The sequence below is a fragment of the Acipenser ruthenus genome, chromosome 3 (genome assembly GCF_902713425.1).
Source record: "Acipenser ruthenus chromosome 3, fAciRut3.2 maternal haplotype, whole genome shotgun sequence".
Taxonomy (NCBI): domain Eukaryota; kingdom Metazoa; phylum Chordata; class Actinopteri; order Acipenseriformes; family Acipenseridae; genus Acipenser; species Acipenser ruthenus.
Window position 1 is genome coordinate 100,280,833 of NC_081191.1, and position 14,160 is coordinate 100,294,992.

Consider the following 14,160-nt stretch of genomic DNA (forward strand, 5'->3'; position numbering starts at 1 on the left):
ACTGCATCTTGTAAAGCGCTTTGTGATGGTGGTCCACTATGAAAGGCGCTATATAAAATAAAGATTGACTGATTGATTGATTAAACGCTTCACACCTCATTGTCACGCTTAATGTATAAATGATTAGAGCACTGCAACACTAAAGGTGTTTATATTTTTTCTTGTTATTTATTATAAGTTAATACATTGTGTGAAGGGAGACGTCATATCAGAGTCAGCTTTGCTTTGCAGTTCTCTGACCTGCCACACAACGTATTTATTATTGTACAGCAAGCCGGCATTCTTCATTTTTAAAAACCGATGACCACCACTTGTAGACTGTGAACCCTGCAAATCTAGATGTAACGAGTGTCAAGCATGATTGATCAGTTCTTTAGAAAAGCAAGACTTTTTTTTCCTGATGTGATTCATCAAGGTTTAATCCAGACGAATTCTGAATGAGGAATACAGTAGCAGGGTATAATCTTTAACAACTCACAGGGGCCCCAATAAATTCAGTGGTAACCTTAATCTTTCAATACATATTCAAATAAATAAATACATACATAGATTTTTTTTAAATGGCAAGAAGTATCATCTACTCATGATTCCAGAAACAAAAAGCGATTCGTATGTGTTTTAATAATAATTTTCCCTTTGGAATCATTCTCTTTTTTCATTCGTGTTGCAGTTGGGGAGATGTGACCTGGCGTGCCTCCTTCCTCCAGGCGTGATTCTGTCACAGCACACAATTCTACCCTGTCTTTGCTGTGGATCTGCGGATGGCTGGTCAGTCACGCTCATTTAACCTGGCAAGGTCATGCTGCTCCTAAGACATTCCTCCACCTCTTTTCCCTTCTGGCTATCTAAAACCCATCACTTTATGTTTGCTTCAGCAGGCTGTCTCTGTAGGAAATATACCTATATACCAGAGAAGCTTATTTTATTAATAGCACAGACCTTGGCATGCCCATAGACCCGGCTCCAATTCATTTGACCCGAAATGACTGTAAACCTACGAAAGACATGCGTGAAAACAAAGTCAGTGAACACTCCTGAAATGTTTAAATTAAGTGTAGAACCAAAAAGCTCTCTGTACCTAAAAACAAAAAACACAACCAAATGAGCAAAAGTAATATTTCACCAAGATGGTTATCACATTTTCCATTACATCTCAAGAGCCAGCCAAGCACAAGTAAAATAATAATAATTCTTGTTCAGGACAACACTCACATAGTGTAGGTACTGTGGACTGAATGTGAGAATGATATAGTTTGGACTGAATGCAGTTTTGTTCCAGGATTTTGCCCTCTGTGCCCCTCTGACTAAGGTGAGCATCAATCCCCAGAAGGGAGATGCCGCTGCAAAGGAGGCGGAGGAGAGAAAGAACTTCAGGACATTTTGGGAAAGGCAAGCACTATATGTAAAAAGTAGTTTAACCAATGAGGATCGCGAAGGGAGATTGTAGCCTCCCCTCGAGAATGCCTTCAATTGCTGTTATTTTAGCAGGTGTTCCCTCGTCTGTCTTCTTTTGTAGGGGTTGTGTAGTGTCAGGTTACTAATAGCTCAGTGAAATGTAACTTCCGAGCAGATGCTATTTCAATTTGCATTGTAAATAAAAAAATGGAATTACCATTGCACTGATCCAAAACAAAGTTCTGCTTTACTGCCATACTAACAAAGTGCCACCACATACAAGCCTTAGGAATCAGCCAGATGCAAAACGAATGACATTTCACCATTAAGTTCCACCAATAGCATTTTGAACTCTGGATATATTTCCATGAACACAGAGGGGCAATTTAACTCTCTTCACATTCTGCCAAGCCATGCATGCTTTTTATTGGCTTATTAAACATGAAGACTTTAGGGCATTCCTTTTTAATCAGCACAGATGGATTCCCAATATTGTAATTGAGTCTAATGCCACAGTAAGCAGCAGGTCATTCAGTTTTTTTTTTAATAATACAGCCATAGTGCATTTGTTTCTTGTTACATACCAACACAGTTTTATTCCTTTTAGTCAGAAAATGTGTCATTGCTCTTGTTTATAAAACACAAAGACTGTCTGTTACACTCTTCTCCCTTACAAGCATTTGCAAAATGTTTAATTTGGATGTGATTGTTTTCCCTTTATATGTGTTGTTAATAATAATGTATTCCTGTTTATGCACTCCTGGAAATTTGGGGTTTTTAAAGAAGTCACCAGCACATTTTAACTTATTAGCTAATCAAGCCTGAGCAAGGTTGAATTTTTGTAATTAGGCCAGACTGTGTCTGCACTGGTAATTTCTTATAGGGCCAAAAACAGTGATTTTCCAATAATTTCCCAAATCTAGCAAATTCACTGTTTTAAAGTAAAAAAATAAAAAAAAGACCACTAAGGAACGAATGGTCATTTTATTATTGATATTAATATAAGTAGTTCTTATTCTTTGTAATCACTGTTCTCGATATGTCTAGGTTTTATGTTCAAATTGATATGTAACACTTATACAGCTACAAATATGGTAAACAGTAATTTAACATTCATCAAATGTTATCTACCACCATTATAACATTATTGTGAAATAATTAAGATTAAACAATAACACATCAAACAAGGAAACAGATGTTACTCTGTGTTCAAGGTTCATGTTGCTTTATTCCAACAATTACTATTAAATCATACTATACTGTAGACCGATATATAAAACTGCCACAACTTATAAACAAATTAGTTTACAGTTGATAGCCTAATACAGAACGAAAGTAATATTTACCATGTCTGGATGAATCCCCCTGCCAAATTATCATGGTGTTTGTTGGTTCTAAGGAAACGCAATAAACTAATTTCTCACTTTCCTTTATATAGCCCGTGTCTCGGCTGTTGCGAGATGCTGCTGGGTGTGGATGCGGTTTGGGTGCTGTTACCTTCATGGACTGACATTTCTGTTCTGTCTACTTCTACATAAGGTCATGTCAGCATCCTGCTAGTTTTGACAGACTCTACCCTATTCCCCCAAAGATAAACACATTGTTTTACACACAGGGCCGCACTGGTCATACAAAGCAGAGGTTTTACAAATAAATAATTATACCAATGTGTTTTCAAACACATACCCACATGTTTTACAAAGTAAATGATATTACTAAAGTACAGAAAATGGAGCTTATTCCAACAGCTGTGCATGTTGTGACTGTATTAAGGTGTGGTTTGTTTTGTGTTTTTACACAGTAGAGGTCTGTGTATTGACCTGCTTGTTCTGGAGGGCTTGGGGTAAATAGTACCAGTTGAGTGGATCTCTGTCGACACTCATAGCACGTTTTAATAAATGATTCTCTTTATTATACAAATGAAACACAATCATGCACAGTTATATTTTCCAACAAAAAAACAGCTGTATTTATTCATTCAAAACAAATGATACAGAAAGTATTATTATAAAAACAAATCAGACACAATTACCAGTTTAAAACAAAGTGCTTATGAATCGAAAAACATACAGAAATGTTCAACTCAAAGAACAGTGATCATTGCCGGCAAGTTATTTACCAATTCAAAACAAAAAGAAACAGAAGCCTCTTGTTAATAAAGCACTACCCTTGCAAACATGTAATGCAGCAGTACTGCGAAAGGCCCAGAATGTGTGTGCAGTACTACTGTATTTAAAAGTAACTAATTCCCAACACTGCATTATATTGCTATTTTTTGTATTCTTGTAAGAGTAATGCTCATTCATTCAAAACTTACTTATACAAGTTCTTATCTGTCAACCTCCATTTCAGTAATTGCAGCATTACAACCTTCGGCATGGGTTTGGTGTCAAACCTATGCCAATCCCAAGATTCTTGCAACATAGCAGTGACATGAATCATCAGTAAATGTGAAACATTTGAAAACCCAAAATCCAAAGAACAGTAAAACTAACTTGGAAAAACACTGGAGACAGACAAGAGCAGCACATATAAATTGCTATTTAAAACATTTAGGTCAGTTCTAGTACTGTACTTCTAAGCTGGCAGTACAGTTGCACGGTCTCTTAAAGACAGCAGGCCAGTTCAACAGAAACAGGTAGATTTGCTAGGAAGTGTGAATACATTTGTCTTCATAATGACAGGCACTTTCTTTCCCCAGTTGGCTTAAACAGCACACCCAGGCTGACCTACTAGTAGACAGGACTCTTGGAGAAAAAAATGGATGATTCTTGCTATACTGGTATAGACTTCTTGTGGCTGAGCGGACACAGATTTATACTACACTGCTTCAAACTCCTGAAAATGACCAGGGGCATTCAGCACAAGTTCCTTAGACCAGAACAGACTGCCTCTGAGCCCCATTCGCAGCACTCTCAATTCTAGGATCTTGCCATTTTGCTTCTAGAGCACAATGTGAACAGTGGACTTGAGAGTGAATCCAAACACCAACATGCCCAACAGTGCTTTGCATGCTACAGTAACAGCACCCCAAACAATTTGGCCGTTTCTCACACAATTTGGCCGTTTCTCCTGATTCTGAATCATCTTAAGGTTGGAGCTTGATGCCGGTACAGTACAAATACAGGGGAACACCACCCAGTTCAGTTAAATCCTTGCACCTCCAGGCACTCACTTTGCATATAGTACGAGAGCTGGTTAGGTTTCTCTAAAAACCAGATCAGACATTTGACTCGGACACACAAGTATCTCATCAAGCGTGATGCTAGGATTTCTGCAGTGAACTGAACACGCTTGTATGATTTGCAAAGTAAAGCAAAATGTACAATATAGGTACAGACTAATTCAAATACCTGCATCTAATGGCAAGTCTAATAATAGCTAAAACTGGAGATTTGACCATTCAACATTTTTTAACACTGACAATACAAACTTGTTAAGATAAAAATCACAATACAACCCTTGTTATATGAAAGCACTGTACTGTACGGCTTTAACAAGTGATTCTATTTACCAGTCATGTAACAGTATAGGGGTTGTTCTTCTTGGCTAAATATAGAACCTATAACTTAAATACCTGTAAAAATACAAATGTGTAATTAGTTTTAGAAATGTAAATGCCCTAATAATAATACATGCCATTTAACTAGTATGTTAATAAAATAGTTATTCAAATACAGCAATATTTAGGCTTGACTAATATGAATTTCACCGATATGTACATCATTTGAAAGCCACTGACCGTGGGATACAGCTCATAGGGTTAATCTGCATTTACATTACTGAAAAGGGGAGCTACAATAAACGCTTTTTTCATTTGTTGTTTAAATGGCAGTTACTTTTATAAAATGACTATGGCTTATAGTTAGCGTTCCGCGTTTCCGGCTTTTTCCGAATTTTACTGAAAAATTACAGGATTATTTTTTTAACAGGACTTCGGTTTTTACTGATTTATACCCGATTTTTGTCTGTTGTTCCATATTTTCCTGGTACTATTTTCTAGGAAATACACAATATTTTGATTAAAATGCTGTTTTATTTTGACTCTGACATTGTAATAAGCAGCCCTACACTGTATCCTAGGATACATCAGACGTTTAGACGTCAGAGGATCAAATGACATTCAAATGTGGTTCTCTGATTTTATGAAATCATAAGTCATGTGATTTCATAAAAACGTCAGGTGCTCAGTGTTTGGTATTTGAGTTGAGTTAAAATTGCCAAAATGAGTTTCTATATAAATAGCCATTTGAAAAGACATGATTTTAATTAAAACAAGAACAGCAAAAGATACGACCATGCCCCGCTTGAGTAATAAAGATCACCTGGTTGCTATCGGCATGATTGAAGGCGGCCTGTCTGTGAGAGAAGTTGCCCGGAGAATGAGATGTTCTGCTTCAACAATCAGCAGACTAGTCCAGAGAAACCAGCTCTGCAAGGGACAGGCCACGTCCTGGAAAGCAGAGGGTCACCACACCTGCCCACCACGTTTTGGTGAGTGTTATGCTGACTATTACGTTGTTCAAGCCAACCAGTGGGGCGGTGGAAGTGTGATGATGTGGTGAGGAAACTCCTTTAACACAAGAACGCCTTTGGTGCAGACTGGGGGTAACCTTACTGCTCAGCGATACATTGATGAAGTCCTTGAGGCAACAGTTTTTCCGTTCCTGCAAGCCAATCCGGAAGAGTCGATTTTCCAGCGGTACAATGCAAGACCACACAGTGCTTGGTTTACAATTGCACCACTTCAAGTAAACAATGTTGAGGTCTTGTCGTGGCCAGATTTTTCTCCTGACCCGAGTCCCATAAAACATTTATGAGACCAAATCGCCAGTGCCATCCCCAGGAGACAACCGCATCCAGCCAACCTTCACCTGCTGGCTGCAGCTGCACAGGAAGAGTGGTGGAACAGTCTATCCAGAGGCTGATCAGGTCTATGCGTCAACGCTGCCAGGATTGTGTTAATGCTCAGGGAGGTCATACCCAATACTAACTTTCTAATGCTTTCATTTTGACAGTGTATATTTTTGTTCACATTTTCTGTGATTTTGTTTGATATCTAGGTTTAAAATATTTGATTAAATCCATTAAACGTGAGTGTTGCGTTTTAATTGTGCATCAGTATATATATATAATTAGTAGATATGGAATGGAGAGGAGGGCTATACTGGAAAATTATTGACCCGAGGGAAGACTATTGTTACCGACAGGGGGCTAAAATGCCCGAAGCCGCAGGAAACAATAGTCTTCACGAGGGGCATTCAATTTTCCACTATTAGTCAGTCAAAATAATGAGAGACAAGCTTGGACAGTAAATATGACTTTAAATACTGTAAAATATTTATATTTGCGAGCCTTTTACTATGCGTTTTTTGCGTATGAAAAAAAGTGAACATTTTTGGCATGAATATCTTAGTGTTGTACATAATGAAGTAATATACTACTACCAGTGCAACAGGGCGCCAACATTTCTGGAGTAAAACAGGATTTATGGGTGTGATTCGTTGCAAATATTTATGGCTCTGCAGTATGTTGTTTAAATATAGCTGATACAACATAAGGAAATGACTAAATAACATAAATAAACACAAAATATCTTTGACGTTCATACAAGTTGTTTTTTTTTCTTTATTTTGTAGTAGGTTTTGTAATTAATTTTGGAGGGCGTTCCTTTGAGAAGGGATGGGACGGACAGTGATGTAAACCAATCACATGACAGACGGAGACTATTGCCCGTTGGTGTAAGGATGTGAGGACAACAGATAATTCTATTTTTGCTCCTATGTGATAAGGTTTTAACCAAATCACAGGCCTGAATTTCCAAGCACTGACATTCTCTCTCTCTATCTATATATCTAGATATCTATCAAAAGAGAGAGACCTGTGCTTTTCGCAAATGCGAAATACAACATATAATATGAAAAAATCTTAGAATGCAAACAAAGAATTACATTTTTAAATCGCAGCTGTAAAGGCAATAGTAGAGAAGTATAAATATATATTTTATCGTATTGTATTTTTATAGAGGGCATGGGCAGTATTTACTGTAAATCGGTAGTTAATTAAAAAGAGTGGAGGACTTCACGTACGTTACTGTTACTGCCGCTAAAAATGATGGTAACTCAATTGTTCTGTGCTAGGTCTGTTTATGTCAATGTTTAAAAACAAGCGGATATTGTTTAATAAAAAAAAAACTCTGTATACAGTTAAAACATGATGTATACTTTGTTTTTATGTATATACATCTACTTGAATTATTGTATTAATGTGTATCTAATAAAACTGAATAAAACAATTTTTAGCAGATACAATTAAATAAAACAATTTGTGAAAAAAAACGAAAAATTATAAAAACAATTTCACAGGGCTCTCTCTCTCTATATATGTATATAAATAATGTGATTATTGTACTGGTATCACAAACCATTATTTCATGCCATCCCTATTGAAATGTATTTATTTATTTGTAATTAAAAATAAATGCAAAGAAACAACAAAATAATTCAAAACCCAAGCCCCCTGTTTAATGGCTTGCTTATTTTGTCCAGTTGGACTATCTCTATAGTCTCTCTGTCACTCCCCAGAACAAGTTTTAGAAATAGTTTAAACCCAAGAATTGCGTTTACCTATTTTTTTTTTACCATCATGAATTTTAAAAATCTTATATTCCAAAATAAGGCATTCCCAAGTGCACCAGAAATAATGATTACTTAACTCCAAACCATTTAGATGAAAATTGTTAATTTTTATTTATTTATTTATTTAAATTGGTCTGAAGGCCAATTATCATTAGTTTAGATATTTATCATCGAGGACCTGATGGCTCCACCTCATTGTCAGAGCTCTACTGCCCCCTGTCTAATGCTTTTCTGCTTTTACATCATGTATTTTGGATTTTTTGGCTGTTATTGGCAACAGCTCCCCAGTAGCTTTCATTAACTCGATTTTCCGGGACAGGCTCTCATCATTTTCCATGAGAGTGGCACATTTTTGTGCGTATTTAACCAGTGTCTCTTCACGTGAATTGAAGAGTCCAACTACCGACAGCATGTCTTTGGCTGCGAGGTGTAACTCTGCTATGGGTGCTGTGTTAGCAATGGTGTTCCTGTCAATGCCGTAATGTCGGAAGGCTCCGCTCATGCTTTTCTTCTTGTTGAAGGTCGACAGCACCTGCTTGTATCGATGAATGACATACTGCACACCAGTTGCTGGAAAGGAAGTAAATGCAATATATACACACACATATATACAGAAAAAATGAAATCACCGTTTCCTTTTTAAAATACAGTATATCATTTTCTTGACTCTGGAAACATAGAAAACAACAAACTGAAAATAACCAACGGTTCCTACGGCCATTTCAACTAGTTACATGCATTATTTATTTGTAATATTGTATTGTTTTGTTTTTTGTACACTATAACAATAAGAAAATCACTTTTGAAAAAATCATAATGATCTCCCTTCAATCAGCAGTTATTTGAATCTTTTCAAAACTAACAGTGTCTATAAGCATCTTACACTAGGGCTACATTTTTATTAAATGGCATGGCTGCTGTTATCATGGCTGCTGTTATCGTGGCTTTAAAGAGTACCAAATGACAAAAAACTATAATAACTTTGTGCAATGTTGTTTGTTTCATTATTTGGTAATTATAAAAAGCCACTATGAGGGTAGAATCATTTAAAAAGTAATCCTAGGGTTAGCCCTCTTTTGTCTTTAGACGTTATGCTTTATAGAGACACGTCTTACCTCTTTTTCTGCTGTAATCCTTCGATTTCTTGCCCCTCCTTTTGTCTTTGTGATGCTTTCTTTTTTTGACCTCACTGGAAGTTGCTGAAGACACTGTTGTCAATGACATGTCAGAGCCACTGTCCATGCTGAATGCTGAGCTACTGGAGGTTGTTCTGGACCTTTTCCTTGGCTTAGTATCTGAATGGAAAGAACAAGAATATTAATAAGTGTAAGAATGACAATAAAAATGACCTGCACCTTTGCAGTTATGTACAGAGATCTTTTGAAGAGAGTGGAAATCGATATTCTATGAATAACACAATCCTGCTTTCAAGAAGTCTTTCTTAGGTGCCTTGACCTTGAAAGGGGGGATTAAACTGTCCTGCCCAGAACGCTGCAATGTCTGTCTCAGGATTTTTATCCTCAATATTCCTTAGATTGCAGCTTTCTTATTGAAGAGCTATTTAGCTCTTATTTCAGTGATCAGTTCACAGGTCTTTTTTTTGTTTTCGTGGTTGCTGAGAGACTTTTTTTCAAATTTCAATGGTAAATCAGCAGACAAATGGTTGTAATCCCAATTTCTACCAGATTTCCAACAAATACTTGATACAAAAAAATCCATTAGATGTACAATAAAAAGTCTTGAACTCAAAAGAGCTCAAAAAATGTTTGGAAGTATGCCACTTGATTATGTAATTTCATGCCTAAACTGAATTTGCAATATCTTAGTTTCAAATTATATAAATGCAAAAATACTACATACAGTCTATATTTGTTTGAATTTTTGTTTTATATTTAGCATTTCTTCTTAATCTAGGCTGTTACAGGGCTTTTTGATAGTGGACTCAGACTTGTCTGACCAGTGCTGTATATGTATATGTATATGTGTGTATATATATATATATATATATTAATATATATATATATATATATATATATATATATATATATATATATATGTTTTATATATAAAACAAGGTAAGATGTAAATGCAATCTCAATCTAAGCAGAGTTTACCTTCAGTCGTCTTTGGACCTCTGGTTAAATTCTCAATTTGTGAACGAAGAAAGCTGCGATCTTGCTGGAGATCTTCAATCTGTTTTTCAAGATAGGTGATCCTTTCCTGTTTGCTTTCTAGTTGGCATTTGAGTTTAGTTATGGTCAAAATGGCAGTAGGTGAAAGGACTTCTGCTGTGGATTCTGCTGCAACAAGAAAGGAAATTACAAACAAAGTCTTAATATCCTTATCCAAAACCATATCTCTCATACATAATAATTTTGTCATATGCAAAAACCTTTTGGAGCTACTACAAAAAGATGTATTTATTTACATATTTGTTTGTTTATTGAATAAGTTATGAGAGCTGACCTTTTCTAGAATTTCATGAACATTTTTTTTCTTAAACCTGTTAAAAAATGGTTGCAACTAAGACATAGCGACTTCCAAAAGTAAGAATTGTGCTTACTTGAAACTACACTGCTAGATGTATCGTCCTGCTCAGCATCGCTTGCTGCGGCTGCAGCCCTGCTGTCCCACTGCAGTGTCTCTGAATCGTCTCTTATCAGCCGGTGCATGCTGCTCACGGTCGCTTTCTTTCTCATCGCTGAGCTGGAGTGTATTTCGGCTTCGGGGGAATATCTTATAGGCTTCTTTGGCCAGAGAGCTGACATGTCTTCTTAAGGCCTTCTTACCTGTACAAGAAGAACGGATCATTACTATTCGATGAGAAGCACTCGTGTAAACTACTGCACAGTTCTTGAGCACATGCAGTACACATGGATTAACTGAGCACACTGTACACATTTTGTGTCTGAGGAAGCATTACTGAACACTGTGTAGTGTTTTGAAAACTCATTACCTACCATCTCCTGTGCTGATCTTTTTCAAGAAAAGAGTGATGGCTTTGAAATTATTATTCACGTACAACGAGTAATAAATCAACTGAGCAATGAAAGCAAACAGACGCCCTCTGCATCAATTTCTAGAAGCTCAACTCAAACCAAGGAGCTCTCCATATGAATGTCATACCCTGGTGGGTATTCTAACAACAGGTCCCCCTTACAACCATGCGGAGTACATGTTCTGTAGTCCAATATGCAAGATGGATGTGAAGTTCCATTGAAGAATTCTGTGGTTTGAGGCAAATTGATTAACGAATGAGTCTTGACCCAGTGGTATGTGAATAATAAATATCGAAGCAATTGCAGTTTTGTTGAAAAATGCGTGGGGACAGGTAGAGGACAGAACACTCTAAACGCTGCACAGCTGGAAAAAACTTTTTTTTTTCTGGTGCAAACTAAGAATGTATATTGTATCTTCATTAAGTCTGTTATCCAACTTGGGAAATGTTTCTGCCCTACTATGGGATACTCAAAGTCACAAAAAGCTGGAAATGAGAACCTGGCAATGTTCTACAATACACAGAATCATACGATATGTACTAGGGATTATGTGCTAATGCATTTGAGGAGGCTTGCATATCAACCATGTATTCCGTTCCAAGATTCTTAGATATCAGACCACAACATATTTGTAATATTTTATATATACAGTACAAAACAAATCTTAAAATATTCCACAAACACAAACACAGCGGGTTTATGCTCATTGAGTTTTCCTATCAAGTGTTTTTTTTTTTTTTTAAGTCTCTGGGACTGCATTTGTTAGCAAGAAATACCACCGCCCTCCCTCCCTCTCTTACATAAAGATGTAAGGTTATAAAACTAGAACAAAGTAAAAACAATAACTTACTTTATACTGATAAAAGTGTCTGCAAGTATCTGTTTCTTGATACTTTTAATATTGATCATAAAATAATGGAGGCATACTTTTGTGCATTAAAACCTGTCCCTCTGATAGTTTGAGATAGCAGGGATGTAATGTATAAAAATAAAAGCAGGGGTGGAAATAATTTTCCCATTGTATAGTAGTCCTGGTTTTACTGTGAGTTTAATAGCAGCTTGTTATTACCTATATACTGTGGCTAATCAACCGCCTAATAAAACCTAGAATGGGTGAAACCACTATGCAATATGTGTCTTATTTCCATCCCTGAATAGCACTTTGATATATATGTGTGGTTTGACCCACAATTCCACAAGGTTATACATTGCTGCTTTTTTTATAAATAAAATTTAAAAGACTTTTCAAACAGTTGCACTTACCCAGAAGCTAACCATAATCCACTATAGGCCTCAGCACCTGTACTGTGCACAATTTACAATAAACAACCCCTATATTCACTAAAATAGAGGGACAGAAAAAGATATAATGTGCATTTTTAGGCAAAACTAATCTCTGGCACTTTGGTCATTACAGTAGTTCTACCTTAAACTCTGGATAGTTATCAGTAAATCTTTACAAATCAACCCAAGTTGGGATCACCTTTAAAAAGACTTTGCTGTGGCAAGTCCCCCCTATTGAAAAAAAAGCCACCCACTAATTGAAAAATATCTGTTCACATATTATTAATTAAACATGAAAACGAGTAACAAAAGCAAAACTACATACTGTAGAGTTTAAATGTAACGTTTACTTTGTGTCAGAGTATGAAAAAGATAAAAGAAAAAAAAAAGAAAAAAAGCAACCATTTTCTTCTCTGGGGTATGCTAATTAAACGGTGCAGATGGCAATCAATAAAGATGGCATACTTTAAAAATGGAGTCGGTTCAGCTGGGCTAAAATGAATGCAATTGCACGTTGAAGGCATGCCAGAGGTAGAGCTGTGGCACTGGGATGGCACAATATCAGTTATCCCATCTCAGACGAAGAAGTGGCCACTGAACCCAACGCCCCCCCCCCACCCCCGTTCCGTACTCCGTCACCCGTCACCATGGAGATAGTGACAGCCAATAAATTGTTTTCAATAAGACAAAACAATGTTTGCAAGATAATAAACTCGACGCCTAACGTTGTAGGGAAACTAGATACATAGTTTAGATATTACATGAATATAATAATAAAAGAATACAGAACTGTAAAACAATAATATTTTACATAACTAAACCACAAAACAAATGTTGTTTTTAGGACGTCTACTCGGTCTTGTCGTTCATAGTATGTGCAAAAAGTGGTGTAAAACAAAATATCCCTTTTTTAAAACGTGTTATTTAATCTGCTGATTATATTCATTTTCACTTCCATTAAAAGGGATGCACGCAAGAATATCGTTTTATCAAATGCAAAATACATACCTCTAATGTAGTTTTTCCTACACAGAGCAGAGGGTTGGCAGCTCGTCACTATTTAAACTAAGAATTGTTTTTTAGGGTATAGAGGAAACGGGTGATTTGTTTTCAGAAGCGGCATACCTCGAAAGCAGCGCAGCGCTTGCTTCTTTGTGCCTGAGGCCGGGGGTAGGGGGTGGTGGGGGGAGTGATTGGCAACGTTGACAAACCACCGACCAGTCAAAAGAAAAAGGCTGAAATCGCAGCAGCATCTCCCTTCCTTCCGCGTCGATCTCGGAATGCTGGGATTAGAAGTGCACACTGGGATTTGGAGTGCTTTGGGACGCACACAAGGTGTCCTGTTGTGTGCTTCAGTCCCTTTGTGCGTAATTGTACTACGTTTGCTATCTATGGATCTGTTTTATAATGCATATATGTTTTTAATATAGGGTAACTTCTCGAACTCCATAGAGTTCACACAAACTGTTTAGAAAAAATAAAAACGGATATACTTAACAAGGGATAGCTTCCTTTTCATTTCATTTTTTACAAGGGTTTTTGTTTTAATATTTATATTTTAAATTTAAAAAGAGCATATACGGCTAATTTATTGTGAACTGGATTAAAACATCTGGTATGAGAAAGTAATTGCACAAAAAAGTAAAGTATTGAAAAGTGGATGTGTGTTAAAAAAAAACTACTGCATTTAGAAAAATTACAAAAAAAAAGTTTGTAAAGAAGTACATGTAAGAAATTCAAAGGATCTACAAAAAGGATATTGCGAGAAACAGTTATATTAAATATCTTCTGGTTACGATTTAACTGCTACTATGAGCAGTTTGTAATTCTTGATTAAAACCGAC

At 36.4% G+C, this 14,160-nt stretch overlaps 1 protein-coding gene across 4 annotated transcripts; it reads right to left on the reverse strand.

The window, feature by feature from the left end:
• Positions 1 to 3,330: 3,330 nt before the first annotated feature.
• LOC117394211 (coiled-coil domain-containing protein 106-like) lies at positions 3,331 to 13,608 on the reverse strand. 4 transcript variants are annotated; one of them, XM_059019788.1, is made up of 5 exons: positions 13,442 to 13,608; positions 10,597 to 10,822; positions 10,148 to 10,333; positions 9,149 to 9,328; positions 3,331 to 8,603 (listed from the first exon to the last, which is right to left on the reverse strand). In XM_059019788.1, exons 2-5 carry the CDS (start codon positions 10,799 to 10,801, stop codon positions 8,254 to 8,256), a joined length of 921 nt encoding a protein of 306 aa, XP_058875771.1. In that variant the 5' UTR covers positions 10,802 to 10,822; positions 13,442 to 13,608; the 3' UTR covers positions 3,331 to 8,253. The 4 variants fall into 4 exon arrangements, with proteins under 4 accessions (XP_058875771.1, XP_033848180.1, XP_033848181.1 ...); XM_033992289.3 differs by having other exon boundaries at positions 13,325 to 13,605; XM_033992290.3 differs by having other exon boundaries at positions 10,148 to 10,330; positions 13,325 to 13,603.
• Positions 13,609 to 14,160: the final 552 nt, after the last annotated feature.

Excerpts from the sequence above, each read along its gene's own strand:
- LOC117394211 (XM_059019788.1), bottom strand. The coding sequence starts at position 10,801 with ATGTCAGCTCTCTGGCCAAAGAAGCCTATAAGATATTCCCCCGAAGCC. Across the intron at positions 10,334-10,596 it reads ATCTAGCAGTGTAGTTTCAA|CAGAATCCACAGCAGAAGTC; the intron begins GTAAGCACAATT and ends TTCTTGTTGCAG. Across the intron at positions 9,329-10,147 it reads AGGTCCAAAGACGACTGAAG|ATACTAAGCCAAGGAAAAGG; the intron begins GTAAACTCTGCT and ends CTTTCCATTCAG.